At 33.8% G+C, this 18,132-nt stretch overlaps 1 protein-coding gene across 1 annotated transcript in view; it reads left to right on the top strand.

The window, feature by feature from the left end:
* Positions 1-17,776, top strand: part of LOC145293101 (dynein axonemal heavy chain 3-like) — a 404,365-nt gene extending 386,589 nt beyond the window's left edge. The window contains exons 68-72 of the mRNA XM_080139477.1: positions 454-719; positions 2,740-2,828; positions 4,449-4,570; positions 10,290-10,379; positions 17,479-17,776. Of these exons, the coding sequence (XP_079995603.1) occupies positions 454-719; positions 2,740-2,828; positions 4,449-4,570; positions 10,290-10,379; positions 17,479-17,685 (774 nt within the window). The 3' untranslated portion in view covers positions 17,686-17,776. The remainder of the gene's footprint in view (positions 1-453; positions 720-2,739; positions 2,829-4,448; positions 4,571-10,289; positions 10,380-17,478) is intronic.
* Positions 17,777-18,132: the final 356 nt, after the last annotated feature.

The raw sequence follows: 18,132 nt of genomic DNA, 5'->3' as shown, positions 1-18,132 counted from the left end.
CATATTCTAGTTGGACAGGAAGTAGGCCAGTGGAACAGTATTCCACAGGCAGACTGTTCTAGGAAAGAAGCTTTGTTCATGGAATCTGCATTTAGATTTAGGTACAGATAGACAGTGGTGGAAATTGTTGATAGTGGTTGTAGCTAAACGAGTGTTTTGTGAAAGTTTGGCAAGGAGGACCATAGATTGGAGCTCAGACGAGCACTTGTTATGAAAAAGATTGCAGAGAAGAGAAAAGGGCATCACCTATTAGGTTTCGAAGCCAGTTTTGAACTCCATCAAGGCAAGATAGGAGGCAGCGAGAAGCTCCTGTCCAGATGTGCAAGATTACTCCATTTTAGAACGTACTTGGCTCTTATAGAGGATTACGTCGACAATTTCTATTTGGTTATATCTAAAAGATTTTTTTTCCTCATGAGTCATAACAAGGGTGTCCACTTTTATTTTTTGCAGGTCATGAAGATGTATCCCGTTCTCTACTCAGAATCTATGAATACAGTTCTTCGCCAAGAGCTGATCCGCTTTAATAAGCTGACGACAGTTGTACGCACGACTCTTATAAATCTACTCAAGGCAATCAAAGGCTTGGTAGTGATGTCAGCAGAGCTTGAGGAGGTCTTTGATAGCATGCTCATTGGACGGGTACCAGCAGTTTGGGCCGCAAAATCTTACCCATCCCTAAAACCCTTGGGCAGCTATATCCATGACTTTTTGGCAAGGTAACCACACTGTCTTTCCACACCCAAAATGCTGCCTCTTATCCCTTTTAATATGTCCCACAAAATGGATTTATTCGTTTAAAGTAGCTCAGTGGTCTTGGCTACTGTATTAGAGTAATACTCTAGTAGGTCGTCTTACTGAATGCGTGTTTGTAGTCGGTATATCTTAAGAATTTCTCCCAGGTGGCGCTGTATGTGTGTGTGTGAGTGAGTGAGTGAGTGAGTGTGCGAGAGAGAGAGAGAGAGAGAGAGAGAGAGAGAGCGTTCAACAAAAAAGCTATTTTTACTCTAATCCATAAGAGAACTCAAGTCAACTTATCAGCTGCATATTTCGACTGATCCGAGTGAGATGAAAAAAAGCAACACAAGAATAGAGAATGGTATCATCAACAAAGATGTTTATCTTCTGAATAATATTCTTTGGAAGATCATTGATAAATAGAAAAAACAGTGTTGGGTCTAATATAAAGCCCTGGGGAAGACCAGCATTGATAAGAAAAGAGTATTAAGAAGCACTCACAAATCACAGAAATTTCGGCAGACTCAGAGAAGTTTTATAAGAACAAGAACATAATTCAGTGATGAGACTAGGTACCTCCGTTTGACAACGTAAGGATGAGTCAAAGTATTATCTTGGCTTTACTTTTCGATATTCTATGAAGTATTCCTGAAGATATCTTATGGAAACATTGATAACTCAAAAATTAAAAAAAAAAGATATCCTATGGAAACAACATTGATAACTGATTAAATCTCTTCAAAAACAGAGTTACTCACAAGCTTCCATCAGATAGAGATAATATGAAGAACCTCATCATTAATACTATAACCCTCTCCTGAATTATCCATAAACTGACAGGTCCGCTCAGTTACAACAGTTAAAAGATCAGCAGTTGAAGAAAAGCACAAAAATCACACTAAACATCACTAAATAGGCTCAACACAGTTGTTGTTTTTATTTTAAGAAAAATGCAGTCCTGCTAATGTCTAAAATGTCCCATGAAAGGGATCTATTCGTTTGAAGTAGCTGAGTGGTTTTGGCTACTACAAGCAATGATCTAATAAGTCACCTTACTGAATGAGTGTTCATGATCGGTAGATCCTTAACATTTCTCCCAGGTGACACTACCGGTCCATATTTATGGCTTAACCATCCAATCATATTCTTGTGAGGAGGAACCCGGACGTACTCATATTCATTACATCACCCATCTTCTAAAAAAGAAAAGCAACTTATGATGTAAACACGCAATAAAAGACCTGCTTTATTGCTTATTGTAGTTTTTCTTTCTACAAAAAGAGTTTACAACTATAGATGTATTTAATGCATTATATTTATTATCTCCATCAAAGAAGGCCTGCAGTCAAATTTGTCAGTATTCCAAAGTTTATATATGGAACTGACGCTCTTCGCTAACAGTAACGGCAAAATTTCAAACTAATCAGGTCAATAGTTTTTGAGTTATCAATGTTTCTATGGGATATCTACAGGAATACTTCATACAATATCGAAAAGTAAAACCTAGATAATACTTTGACTCATCCTTACGTTGTCAAGCAGAGATATCCAGTCTCACCGCTGAATTATGTTCTTGTTCTTATCATAAAACACTTCTCTGAGTATGCTGAAATTTCTTCAGTTCGATTCACATTTGCCTCTACACCAAGTAGAAATATTCTTGGGTTGAATCCACAAAAAAATATTCTTGGGTTGAATCCACTTGTTTTTTTTTTTTGTATTGTATTAATTACATTGCAAAGAAAACAGATCATATCTGAAATTCTTAAAAAATTTCTTGGTCAAGATGACACGTTCAATTTTGGGGAAAAATACATTCTCAGTTCTATTCATCCATTTGTGTTGGTTTTTTTTTTTAATTTTTGCATGAAACAAACCTTATTTTGTTTAATGAATGTGAAAAAGATAATGTCATGCTTCAATTTACTTTGAAATTTTAATAAAAATTTTGGATTTTCTACATGTGAAAAAAATTGACCAATTTGTTCATTTTTTTTTTAGGTTAAAATTCCTTCAGGATTGGATTGATAATGGCCCTCCTCAAACTTTCTGGATTTCAGGATTTTATTTTACACAATCTTTCTTAACAGGTGAAATTATTTTAAATAAGATAAACTCATATTCTTTTCTATATGAACTTAAAAGAATATATATATATATATATATATATATATATATTTATATATATATATATGTGTGTGTGTGTGTGTGTGTGTGTATTTGTATATTTTGGCATATATCTATATATATTAGTATACTTAAAAGAATATATATACATATAGATATATATATACATATATATATATATATATATATATATATATATATATATTTGTATATTTTGGCAGCAAGTCATTATTTACGCACGTCTGATCGAACATAACAGAGTTATTCTTTTTTCTGAATTTTTTGGATATCTTTTCAATTCGCTAAGCAGTCTTTTTTATTTCAGCTGGCATGTTGCCTATAATGGCGCCGCAAAATTTGTTGTTCAGCCATATTCTTCTCAAGCGCTTTCTATCGGTGCATCCGATCGTCGTCAGGAGCAATTGTTGTTGTTATCGTTTTCTTTTCCTTTTTCTTTGAGGCTTATTGTATTTATAGTTTTTTTTTTTGTTATAAAGGTGGGTGCATGATGGTTAGGGGCGAATTGTTTTTATTTTTAATTTCGATTTTCTTATTTTATACTTTATTTATTTAGTTTCTTCTTAGTTATTAAATACGGTTAGAGATCCGGTTAAAAAGGGGTTGTAGTTTTTTTATAAGTATGGCTTCTAGTAATTTTAATCGTCGTATGCAATTCTTAAAGTATCGAATTTTAGTATTTTTAGTTAAGATAATGTTAGACGACTGTAGGTTTTTATCATGGGATGATAGGTGTTGTTTTATGGCGCTATTGTCAGCTAAATGATAGGTTAGTCGTTGGGAGAGTGTTCTTATGGTGGGGCCTATGTATGTGTTGTATGAGTTTTAGTGTGGGTTCAGAGACATTCTTCTAAGGGGCAAATAAATTTATACACTACATTAGTTTGGTTTAGTGTGGCATATTCTTATAGTTTTAAATTATTAAATTGGAGGTTTTAAATTTAGTATAATATATTATTTTAATCTTTTTGTTTAGGTTAGTTGGTCTGGTGTATCTTTTAATTAGGTTTGAAATTCTCTTTTAGAATAGTATTGTCACTGCAACCACACCCCAAGGGTGGTTTATTTGGGCACCATGATGAACTGGACTGACTTGACTTCGATTGCACCTGCATAACCTTTCACCAAAAAATGACCTTTTAAATATCATACTTTTAATTTTTTTCTGACAATTTCAAGTTTGTTTCATTTTTAAGCAGGTGTCTGCTAGATTTATAATTTTTATTCAAATGACCTTTAGATACATTTGGTAATTATCATTGTTTTACTTCGAGACACCTTGGAGATTTTATTCAAATAACATTTTGGTACATTTGATAATGCAGATGCAAAGAAAGATTTCTTGGCACACACGGTCCAAATATCCAACAATTGACTTTGCTAAGCAGTGACATGTTAAAAAAGAAAGAGGGAAGAAGACCATTTCTTGAGAATTCCTCAGAAGTCTGATGAGATTTTTCGAAAAAAATTATTTCAAACTCAAATTTATTTTCACAGTTTGATTTCACTTTCTCAGTTTGTTTTGCAATGGAGTTTTTGCCTCATCTTTTTCTCTTGACTTATAGGAGTGGCACAGAATTTTGCGCGGAAATATACGATACCCATCGATCTGGTCAGCTTTGAATTTGAGTTGATGAAAGTCGAGAAAGAAATGGATGCTGCACCCGAGGATGGTGCATATGTCAATGTACGTTGCCTCTTCTTTATTCCTGTCATCTTTTTTTTCCCTTTCCTTTCAGATGCGCTTTATTATTATTTTTTGTTTTTGTTTTTTTGGGGTTTTTTTATCAAAGGACTGATTGGGTTTCCATATCGTTCCTCAACTTAAAAGGAAAAGCGAAAACTAGTTGAGGTTTTACTCTCAGCAACTTTGTAACTCTCGCTCCACTTATTTTGTCCTTTAACCTGACAAGCAGCAAAATTCTACCCCTTCACTATAGAGATCCCTAATGCTGGAAAGCTTTCTACTCTAGTAGTTTCATCCCTCGAACTTGGGATTCTCTTTCTTTCTCCTACTTCCTGGATATGCAGAAATGTAAATGTAATGTGAACAAACATCTTGCTGCTCAACTTCCTACATTGTATCCCTCTAAATATGGTTCCAAATAGTGTACCCCCCTTACGCCCAAATGGCAATGTGCATTGTTTGGGGTGAATAAGAAAAAAAAAAAAAAACATTCCATGATTATTCTTTTTTCGTATGGAAATCGCTTGAGACAAGGTATGAAACCACTTGATGCAAGGGGATAAGAAAAACGAATGATGGTTATTGCAAAGCAAGAGATACCTATTGACCTTAGCCTTAAAAGTAAAACAAGGTTGAAGGTAGAAAGTAAAACAGTGAGCAGGAAGGGAGTTCCACAACCTTGCAATTCTTGGAAAGGAGCTACTAGAATAGGACGCTGTATTGAAATGAGGCATAAAAACAACGAATTGATAGAGACCTCTAGACGAGTCAAACGAGCTGGAACAAAGGAAGCAAGGAATAGATAAGACAATTCTGAGGAACACATGCCATTATAGTATTTGTAAAAAAGATTGAGTCTAGCAACATCACGTCTGTGAGAAAGTGCTAACAGTAAAGAAGATACGTTTCTGAAATTTATCAAGAACCTTCAAATGGGACACAGACACAGCCATCTGACAAAGAGCAAAGAATTACTGTTTTCTTGGTCGGAAACTATCTATCGAACACTTATTAAAGCAATACTTTTTAGTTTCTTATATCAGACTAGCTTGGGTGCCCGGCGTTGCCCGGGTGTTTGGAGGTGTGTGTTGAGCAAAAAGAAAAAATGATTGTAGGCAGGCAGGTTCGAACCTGTATCACGAAGGAGGAAATGACGTGAAAAAAAACCCAAAAAACGTGACGTCTTTTTCCGTTGCGTCCATCGCCAAACCGGAAGTGGCGAAAGTTTATATTAAGGCTAGTCAATTGAAAAGAGGGGATGATTTTTGAAAATATCGGCGAAAAAAGCGACCTCTCCTTATAGAAAAGTGCCCAGTTGAGGATGAAGTTTTTAGCCAATTTTTCAATATTTGTAGTCTGAAGAGTCCCACTTCAAAACGATACAGTTCTCGTGAAAATCCGTCGCCTCTGTCAAAAGTTTTAGGCGGACATACATACATACATACATACATACATTTAAACAGACAGGTGAGATTTATATTATAGATGGCTTCATGCCTTGTCTGGAGCAATTTCCACCATAAAGACAACAAAAAAGCACTGTTTTTTTTTTTTCAAAGCCACATTTCTGAAAGTCGAGTTTATATTGTTTTGTTGTTGTTGTTGTTGTTGTTGTTGTTGTTGTTGTTGTTGTTGTTTTTTATGTTTTTTTTTTTTTACTTTTACTTTTTAAATAAATATATTTTAAGGGTACTTCTATTTTTGTTTTGGCATTTTTGAGGTTAGGGTTGATAAATGTTTACTAAAAGTAGGATATAAGCGTTCATGCGACGATCCGTACCAAGTAAAATCAAGTGCAAATTCTACCAAACATTTTGAAGCAAAGTAAAAAACAAGTGATGTTCATTAACTCAATGAATGTCAGTAGCTTATCAGCTCAAAGAATGAAGAGAGGTCAACACACCGCCAAGACCGTTATTTACTATCATATCTTTCAAGTTGAAGCACTATGAACAATTAAAGAAGATCTGTTGCGATAATGTGTAGACACAGTGGCCTAGACAGAAAATGGCCGCTGAGTTCGAGTTTTATATAAAAGTGAAACTGAAAGAAATCCTCACTCCACATATAAATTGTAAAGATTCAAAAGGAAAGTTTGCTTCGTTTAAAAAGAGTTTTTTTTGAACGATGTAATCAATCTTTTTAACATTTTCAGCTCCAACCATCAATTGATTGCGAATAACGGTTCAACGTGCATAGTATATTACAGATTTTACACTTCCATGGCAATCCATTAAATCATTTCACAATTGTCAGCCAGCTTCATGACTAATTGGAATAGTACTTTCTTTTCTTCAGTTCACATGAAGTCATTGTCATAAGCATCATTTACAAAATTTGTCAAACACATTCTAAGAACTCAGTGGCCATTTTCTTTCTAGGCCGCTCTGTCTACAATTAGTCTTGTTGCAAAACTCTGTAGAAAGCATCGCTCTGTAATATTCTCTGCCTAGAAAAAAAAAATCACTGAACCTAAAGATCTCCACACTTCTCATGTGGATGGAATAATCATTATTATAGAAAGATCACAGGAGAAACACAGAAGCATCGATGTGATGGCAACTTTCTGTGAGACAATGGCGCTCTGCAACTAGTCTGGTGCACTACAGTGTCTGCTGTTCGAAGATGAAGTTGCCTCTTCCGGATGCATGCTTGGGTGGGTGATAAGGAAACCTAGGTTTGCCCAGTTACTAGGGCCCCCCTCTCAGCATTGCAGACAAAGTCCGATGGAAAAGCAAGCCAATATGGTCAGAGCCAGAACAGTTGTGGGAGTTGCCAGAAAGATGTTGTAGTGCTTAACCATCCACCTATTGGGTCTCCAAACCAGATTTTTTATACTAGCGAAGATATGGACAATCATTGAATCAATATAAAAACTTAGAGGAATTATCATCTCAAGCCACAAACAACTCTCACAAAAATGCCAAAAGTGTCACCATCATCTGATAAACCCATTGACCTAGATGATATTTTCACAGAGACAATCTAACATTTTGGATCTCTGACACGAAAATGGGTCATTGAACTGATGGACAACTGCATTCTGACAAAAAGCAGCCCAAAGATCCAGAGAAAAAAAAACTGAATCGCTCCTCTCAAACCAGGCAATGATCCAACGCATGCAAAACGTTTCTGCGCGATCTTTCTGCTATGTCAGTCATTTAAGTTAATTCAGCCTCTAATCCTCAATAGGTTGACCTCAGTCGCTGAATCACCCCCCCCCCACCAATAAAGCGGTTTCCGAGCTGGCAAATCAACAATAAGTCAATCCCGAATCTCACTAAGCACATTTTTTTACAAGGGAGTCACCACTTATTAAGGATAAAAGGCCACTCGAGGATAAAGGTTAATGGATGTATGGTGGTCAGCAGGACAACAGTGTAGTAATCGTTAGTAGTGGGAATTTGGTATGATTTGATTATTTAAGGGAATCGCTCAGCAAGAACTTGTTTACATTGGACTTGAAGACAACAATATTGTAGTAAACTGGAAAGAAGGTCAGCAGAACAGGTGGGCATCATAACAGAAACCATTTTTTGTTAATCTGTTTATCACGTTTGACACTATAAACCACTAACTTTTCACAAAAGATCCTAGCGCTTTCAAACTTTATCATCGGTTTTAAATTTTATCTATTTATTATATGCTTGCTTTAATTTCAAGTGCTTTCTCACTCTCAAATTCCTAATTCCATCAACAAGCATGAATCATTCTTTCACCCCTCTCTGTCCGTAAGCCTTTCTTTTGATGTGGGTTCACTGCTTCTGGAGCTGCAAAAGAGCGGCCACTCCCAAACTTCCTCAGAATTATTTTGAACGACAGTTGTTAGCGATGACAAAAGAATGGCTCACCTCAGGATAGTGTGCTGACTCCAATACTGCATCACATATATACCAATGATCAACCATTTGACCAGAACCATTTGAGCGGTTCATCTATGCTGATAAGAGAGTATTTTTTTAAATTGTAGAAACAAATCTCAACTTAACCCTAAATGAAGTACTCCTCTACTTCGAGAGAAACTTGCTTAAAGAAAGTAGAAAGTAGATCATGATTTACTTTCGGCAGCCGTATAACTCTCGCTTCCTTTATTTTGTCCTTTAGTCCTCACATTCCAGGAGCGATGTTTCCGACAAAGAGCGAAGAAAAGAATTGTTGTAATAATAAATACGAAATCTGCACGAATTAAAGTATATTTAAGTGTATTTTACAACCAGGCAACGCCGCCACCACCCCGCTAGTCTGAAATAATAAACATTATAGAAATATTTTTTATGTAAAGTCCTTTATTTTTAAGAGATTTCTAGATTTTTTTCACAAATAGAAAAAAATGCTTATTTCAGATTAGCACTTATAGCAGCAATGCAAAGTAAATAAAATATAGAAATGTCACGGAACAAAGATAAAATATTCCAAAAATCACGTAATTTGATTAAGTAGCTTTTTTTTTATTCAAGAAAATCAAATTTCACTCCGTCTCTTCGTCTCCATTAGGTGGGGGGGGGGGAATAGCGACGATGATAAAATCAAGGGCAGAAAACTGATTTTCATTTTAATGTTTTTTTTTTTATATAATGCCGAAAAGACAATATTTAAAGCCAAACAGTAATTTATTAACATAACGTGTATTTTTTTTTTTTTTGTTAAATTTTTATTTTTTCAGAAAATAAAATTTTCAAATTATGAAAACTTTTCTTAGAAGGGTAATTTTATACAAAGACTAAATTCGAAGAATATTAAAATTACTTCAGCCTTGACTTATTGTTAAAAAAAAAACGGCAAATTTGTTTTCGGAAATAAAAAGCAAATTTGTTTTCGGAAATAAAAAGCTACTTGGTCAATTTTTATGATTTTTGGAATATACCATCTTCATTCCGTGACAATTAGGTACACGATAAAAGTTTTTCTTCATTTTTGTTTGTCGCCATAAGTGTTAATCTGAATAAGCACTCTTTTTTCATAAAGGTTGGTGTGTAAATTGTCTCTTTTTTGTTTGATTTTGTTAAAAATTGATTTCTAATTTAAAGATATGCAACGTAAAATGGATTAGAATCAACTTCAAAATCTTTTCAAACTGAATTGATTCAAGACAAACACGAAAAAAATCCTTTTAGCAATTTAATGGTTTGTTTTACAAATCTTTCTCTAAAGTTTTCTGTGATTTCCTGCTAATAAAAATGTTATTGTCAGGTGAAATACGAAGAACTGAATAAGACATGTTTTCACTTTAAAATCTAATACGCAAATGTATGTCTGTCGGTCCATCTGACCGTCTGTCTGTCAGTCTGTCGCCATATTTTCAAACTCTATCTCTTCCCAAAGTAAAAGTTGTAGAGCGGCACTATGGGTCTCTAATAACTGGATTTTTTACTAGCCGTTTTTTTTCTTTGGTTTTTGACCGTTTAAAATTGTTTTTGAGGGGTCAAAAATGGGTCCAAATTAAAAAAAAAAAATCGGTAAACATTTTATACATACACCAGGTTTGAATGCTAGAGTTTTGGTTTCAATTCTAGCTGATGGCACAGAAATATTTTTTTTTACTTTTGAAATCACGACTCTATGATAATATATACGAAATCTGGACAAATAAAAGCATCATATTTAAGCGTATTTCACGCTCAGGCAAAGCCCCCACCACCCCCAGTCTTATTTCATCTAACTTTATTTTCACATGTAAAACAGCTCATGTCACCATCATTCAATCTTTCTTTTCTTGCAGGGTCTGTTTTTGGAAGGTGCTCGATGGAGTCGTGAACATCACCTCCTTGCAGAATCATTACCCAAGATTCTCTTTGATCCTTTACCTGTCGTATCCTTTTTTTGCATTTATAAAATACGAATGTTTTTTAGAAGTCAACGTGAGGTCAAAGTGTAAAGGTCACCGCTTGTTTTCTATTGAGAAAAGACTCGGGATTAAACCCAGAGTGGTTCACTTACAAGGTAAAATCTTAGATGTTTTGGTGCAATAAGGAAAGTTTGTGTTTGCATATCAGCATTGTTTATCATAAGCAAATTCTCGTTCTTATAAAAAGAGAAAAAAAAAAAAATTCTTCTCGGTGTCAATGCGAAAAATTGACACAAGTTTGCACCACATCAGGTATTCAAGGAAAGAGAAATCTTAGACGCGAAACGTCTACAAGTGTATTTCAATGATTACCCTGGACATTTCAAAGTTAACTACTTAAAATAGGTTATAATTTTATCCATGTTTCTATTAATTTTAATAAAAAACTAGCAGGCCTCCCAGCGTTGCCCGGTTGTAAGATACGCTTAAATATGATATTTTAATCCATGCAGATTATGTATTTATTATTATAGAGGTAATTTTCTATCAATTTTTATATTAAATATGTGAGATCAAAACTAGGTTGGTGAAAAAATAATTTTAGTTTTTTGAAATTCCAAATAAGAACCATTAGAATCGACACATTTTTGCGGATGAGAAACAAGTTTATTTATCCGATTAGCATAAAAATCCGGAGTTTTAGAAGCGATGAAGTCATTGAATGCTGATTTAGCATCGTCTCGGCTTTTAACGCATTTTTCGATTGCAAAAAGTGATAATCGATGGGCGAGAAGTTTGGTGAATAGAGCAGATGAGGCAGAGCCTCGTAGCCCAATTCATTTAGCTTCTGGAGGGTCAGTTGAGCAACATGCAGCGAGTGTTGTCATGGAGGAGAATTGGTCCCTTCATATTGACCAATCTCGAGCACATATGTTTGAGCTTCTGGTGCATTTTGTCAATTTGTGGCAGTACTTTTCCGTTGTAATCGTTTCGCTCAGATTCAAGAAGCTGTGATGGTTGAGACTGGCCGCAGACCACCAAACAGTCACCATACACTTTTTTGTGCAATTTCGGCTTCAGGAAGTGTTGTGGAGCTTCTCTGACATCCAACCACTGTGCTAGACGTCGCCGGTGGTCGTAGGTGCATATATATATATATATATATATAAGAGCAAATAGTTAATAAAACATGTTAAAAAAAAAATCTTTGAAAAAGAGTTAAAAACATTTAATTTGTAAAGGAAACACTAAATAAGTGGATAGTCCTTAATCCGCAGAGTTTCAAAGAAATACTTTCCTTCTCATCAGAGGGTAGGAATTAGCAAAATGCGGGATCGGATTTTGCTTGCAAAAGTATTTGATGAAACTGTAAGTAAGTCAAAGATCTTACTTGATAACAAAAAGTGAAGCAGAGGGAATAGGACGGAGAAAAAGGTAATTTCACGTGAATGGATTGTCTGGTGAAAGATAGAGTATCCAATGACGAAACATCCAAAAATGTAAATTCAAGAAAGTTAGTTAAATTTCCATTCGCACAAGTAAAATCCAAGGAAATCGCGTAATTGGAAGATGGCCAAAATAATCCAAAAGGCTGAAATCTGTGGAATAATTCACAAATAGGTACAAGAAAAAGAGGAAAGAATTCCAATAATATTATTAAAAGAAAAATAAGATATGCATTAAACTCGGCTGCCGAGACAAGGTGTAATTGAGAAAAATGAGTGAAGAAGAAGAGAAAAAAACTAAAGAAAAAAAAAATAAACTAGAGAAAAAATTACTTTTTAAATATTAATTCTTTAATATTTATAATATACTTTAGTTTTACCATCTTGGATCATTTTGGTAAATTTAATTGTATATATGCACCTGTCATCCCTTTTTTAAAAGACGGACTCGCCCGATTGGTGAAGACAAGATTCAAGCAAGAGCGCATGGTCCACAATTATACTAGAATACCCCTGACCCGTTGGGTCAGTATGTTATATTAGCTATGGAATTAATGTATGAACGTGACACTTGTGCCGTAAAGAAAATAGTTTTTTTGTGACATAACAAACAATTCTATGAAAGTATATTAAAATTAAAAAAAGAATGTAGATAGATTTCTATGAGTCGTTCTGTTTATAATTGTTTATTTTTGAAAAAAAAGAAAACTTACAGCCATTAAATTATAAGTGGTTTGCCATACTTATAGGTAAATGTGCACTGAACAGATACCATAATACTTAAAGTTAAATTCAAATTTTGATATATCTTTTAATTTAAGCACGAAAAAACAAAAACACTTTGGATGCTGAAAATGTACACAGTAAAACAATACGTTTTATTGTCGCGTTGATTATTTATTTGTTATGCAAATTAAAAAAGACATATTTTCAGGGTTATTTATTTATGTTGGCAGTGTAGAAGAAAATGTATGAATGTTTTCTAAGAAAGATATATAAAGAATGGAAAATAAATTCGAAAGAGGAAGGCGGTGCGTAAATCGCTGTTTTAAAATGCTCTTATGGTTGTCAATGGATTAAAGTAGATTTATTTGTAAGAAAATGGCGTCAAAGTAACTTGAACATAATACGGAAATTAATGATGTAAAAAAAATGCAGAAAGTATTAACAATTGTTTATTTGGATAATTTAAACGCGAAAAAAAAATTGGGACGCTGAAAATGTACACAGTAAAACAATACGTTTTATTGTCGCGTTGATTATTTGTTTATGTATGCATGCGCAACCGGAAGTCGTAAACCAGATGTTGGGTTACAACACCCGTTACAATGTCATTTGAGTTTTATAATTATATAGATAGATAACAAAATAATCCTTTCCCATCCCCATATATATCAACACATGTGAATCAAAGAAACTAAATATTTTGATATGAAATCATCATTATCATCTTTCGACCGTAGTCGAGATGATGGAATTCAGGAATTCATACAATCACACACACTATATATATATATATATATATGTATATATTGTGTATAGTTTTCTTTATTTATACAAACATTATTTGCTACATATGTGCATACATGTTTTAACTGTAATTTCTTTCAGAATCTAGCATCATCAGAACACTAGTTTCAACTGTTTTTAATGCATTTGAAGCCATTTGTTACAGGGAAGTGCTTCAGGCCAAGATCCAAATTAATTTGTGGCGAAAGTAATGAAAACGTGACTTACACAAGCAACGTCACCTCTGTCTATCCTGTTAGGTGACGGAATTAAGAAAGGAACAAGAAATGTAGAGCTTTCATTCATATATGGTTTATTAATATGCAAATGACATTACTTTGTATATTGTACAGCACAATCATGTTGACACACCGGTTTTTGCCAGATCACCGAGATTAAGCAATCTCCAACCTGAACAGTACCAAATGGGTGACCATTGTGGAAGACAGGGCACTGTATGTACCACGAGGTAAAATATCAGGTTGGGAAACTAGCGCGGTTTATCCTTCTCTTGACGGTAGATTGGGCTCTCTTAAGCTATGGTAGGCAGCCCATCTAGTGAGTATAATCTCAACTACGGCCGCATATTACGTTTTTACTTTGTATATGAGGACAATGACTGCTGTGAAAAAAAATGAAGGGGAAAGATTAGCACAGCTGAGAAAGAGAGATTGGGAGAACGGTCGATAAAAATGACATTTGAAGTCGGGAGTTAGCAAGGAGTTTAGATGAATATTTATTATTATTATTATTATTATTATTATTATTATTATTATTATTATTATTATTATCTATATATTAATACGATAGCGTGTGTGTTATTTTGCGTGTCACATTTCTGGTAACTTTCATTGGTTGAGGTTTAAGAACACACATGCTATCGTATTAATGTATAGATTATGCTAAATGTGAGTTAATGGATTTGGTGAGTGTTTAATGAGATCCCAGGCATAATCTCCTCCTTCTTTTCGAGTAGGGGAGTGATAGTCTGACGTGTTTACTTCCGGTGATGACGTCATTATCTTCTGTTAAAAAAGATGCTTATGATATATTTATGATGTACTTCATTGACATAAGATGTCATATTCCAAAAATCACATGGATGGCCTGCTGATTCCAAAAATCAGGTAAATGGACCAGTGCATACTAGGGCTTATTTGTAACATTCCAAAAATCGCGAAAATATATCAAGTAATCCTGAGTTCATATTTTCATCCTTAATATCCTCATGACAGTAATTGCAAAAACTCTTCTTAAGGAGGGGGAGAATTAATTCCATTGGAATGCTGAAACTGATAGTACATTCAGAAATTCATGTTGAAGTAATGGTTGCCTAATCCCTAACCGTGTTAATGTTTTTATGTATTAATTTCAAAAAGCTGCCAAAACAGTTTATGATTTAAACATTACTTTATTTCAAGTATATTTTTAACAGTGGGGTGGGGAATATCAAGTCACTCCCGGAAATGACTGAAACAGTTTACGATTTAGACATTACATTATTTCATGTATATTTTTAATAGTGGGTTTGGGGTATAAAGTCAGTCCCGGATGTGGCTGAAACAGTTTATGATTTAAACATTACTTTATTTGATGTAAAGTTTTAACAGTGGATGGTGGACATGAAGTCAGTCCTGGGATTGGATGAGATAAGTGTAAATATATACTAGCAGAATACCCAGCGTCGCCCAGGATTGAATGAGATAGCTAGAAAACATATAGTAGCAGAATACCTAGCATCGCTTGGATCGAGTGAGATAGGTGGAAGATATATACTAGCAGAATAGGCGGCATCACCAAGGATTAGATAAGATAGGTGGAACATATATTATTTTAGTAAGGTGGGGCAATAATGTGGATTAAAAATATAAAAAATGATTGTCGAAATTAGTAACATATCGAAAAATTATGAAAAATTATTAAATGTGAGTTAATAGATTGGTGTGTTTGTAATGAAATAATAAGCCCAGGCACCATATCAAAGTTAATATTTTAGTAAGGGGGGGGGATTATATGGATTAAAATTATGAAAAATAATTGCCGAAATTAGTAATATATCCAAAAATTATGAAAAATGATGAAATGTGAGTTAATGGATTGGTGTGTTTGTAATTAAATAATAACCCAGATAATATATCAAAGTTATTATTTTAGTAAGGGGGCGATAATGTGGGTTAAAATTGTGAAAAATGATTGTCGAAATTGGTAACATATCCAAGAATTATGAAAAATTAAAAAATATGAGTTTATTGATTGATGTGTTTGTAATGAAATAATAAGCCCAAGCAATGTATCCAATTTATTATTTTAGTAAGCGGTGGCCGATAATGTGGGTTTAAATTATGAAAAATCATTGTTGAAATTAGTAACATATTTCAGAATTATGAAAAATGATGAAATGTGAGTTAATTGATATGTTTGTTTGTAATGAAATAATCAGCCCAGGCAATACACCAAAGTTATTATTTTAGTAAGTGGGGCGATAATGTGGGTTAAAAATATAAAAAATGATTGTCTATATTGTAACATATCCAAGAATTATGAAAAATGATGAAATGTGAGTTAATTGATTGGTGTGTTTATAACAAAATAATCAGTCCAGACAATATATCAAAGTTCTTATTTTAGTAAGTGGGGAGGGGGCGATATTCTTGGTCAAAGTTATGAAAAATGATGGTCGAAATTAGTAACAAATCCAAGAATTATGAAAAATGATGAAATGTGATTTTAATGGATTGGTGTGTTTGTAATTAAATAATAACCCAGATAATATATCAAGGTCATTATTTTAGTAAAGGGGGGCAATAATGTGGGTTTAAATTATGAAAAATGATTGTCGACATTAGTAACATATCCAAGACTTATGAAAAATGATGAAATTGGGGTTAATTGATTGGTGTGGTTGTAATGAAACAATCAGTCCAGACAATACAGCGCAGGGTTAGAATAATATGATGGTGTCTTCATTCATGCTGAACGCCCATAGAATGTCCAGCAAAAATATATTAAATATGAAAGATGCCACTGTGGAATTTTCACGTGTCCTGCTAGTTATTATTATTATTTTAAATTTTCGTTTCATTCAGTTTTCGATAATCAGAACACATCTCCAGTAATTGAAATTTTCATCTTTATGTTATCAGCAACCGACTGAGAAGTATCACAAAGTGAGTATATTAGTCTGTAAGGAAAACTGCGGTGTGTTTGGATTTTTATATTACGCACAAAGTAAGGAAGTGATTGGTTAAAAGAAATTGCTTGTTTGATTTTTTTTTTTTTTTGCAGAATCGAGAGTTTATACTTAAAAACAATATTCACTGCGGCTACTGCTTCCTATACAGTCGAGATTCTTCTCTTTTTTATATAAGGCAATAACTGGAAACTGTAGATTTACTTTTCGTCTTTTAATTACCGTTTTTGTGTAAAGACCTTGTTCAGGATTGAATAAGGATCAACAAATAATCCAGCCTCCCATACTTTTATTGTCATCGAAATCAGTGAAAGCGCCCATTTTTAAATCAACTCGATTGATTGTCTGCTCTAGATAGAAACCACCCTCAATTTGTGCACCGAGAGAAGCTCCACATGCCTCCTTGTCTACATTGCACCGTAGAGATTCTACTGTTGATTTTATAAAATTATCTATAAATAAGGGTTAAAAAGCAAAATTCAAGTGTCGTTGTTCAATTGTGCTCTAAACAGAAACATTCATTTCGAACATGGAACCGTCTTATAAAAGAATCTACAGTTAAGTTTATAGGCTGAGCCTTTCTGCTTGTGTCAGCGATAAAACTTCTCAAATGCGCTTGCGATGTTAGGTTTTATAAAAGTGATAATTTTGGTCAAAAACGGATTTTTTCGATAGTCGATTTTCAATACTTATCAGATGCATTCTGATACAAAACCTACAAGAGAACACTCCCAGATACATCAAATATCTCTTTGTGAAATTTAAAACAAAAAATCGGCCCAGCTGTTTCCAAGTGCATTGGGAACTCACACACACAGGTACAAAAGTTCCTTATATATATATATATATATATATATATATATATATATATATATATATATATATATATATATATATATATGTACTTCGTTGTTTTCAATTTCTTTTACCATAATTTTTTCATCATTACTGATATAATCCTTGACAGCATCTCTTACAGATCTGGTTGAAACCTAATGATATTAACAAGTTCACCAAGAAGCCGACATACTCGTGCCCTGTATATAAGACCAACGCTCGACGTGGGACTCTCTCAACAACTGGTCATTCTACAAATTTTGTACTCATAATTCAGCTGCCATCGGACGAACCTGAAAAACACTGGATAAACCGCGGAGTGGCATCTGTGTGTCAACTTAATGATTAACGCTAAGAAAAACACCATTAAAAGAAATTCACTGAAGATTGTTTTAATCGACTAAGTGGAAATAAATTGTTGAGGAAATAAAGAAATAATATTTTAGACTATATATATATATATATATATATATATATATATATATATATATATATATATATATATTAAATTTCATCGTTCAACATGTGAAAGCACGAGCGATACCCTGCGCTTATCAGCTACCAACAAGGGCGATACACACAATTTCGGTAGCTCTAGGCGGTATTGGCTCTCCTAGCGCTATCAAGCAATTTTCGCCACACACACACACACACACACACACACACACACACACACACACACACACACACACACACACACACACACACACACACACACACAAAAAAAAAAACTAAAAAAATACATGTCAACAATAATCAATAACGTCAGTTCATACTGAAGACTTTACTCTCTTAA

This window comes from Euprymna scolopes, chromosome 14 (assembly GCF_053919585.1).
Source record: "Euprymna scolopes isolate OS-2025 chromosome 14, ASM5391958v1, whole genome shotgun sequence".
Lineage (NCBI taxonomy): Eukaryota > Metazoa > Mollusca > Cephalopoda > Sepiida > Sepiolidae > Euprymna > Euprymna scolopes.
This window is presented reverse-complemented; position numbering and strand designations above follow the sequence as displayed.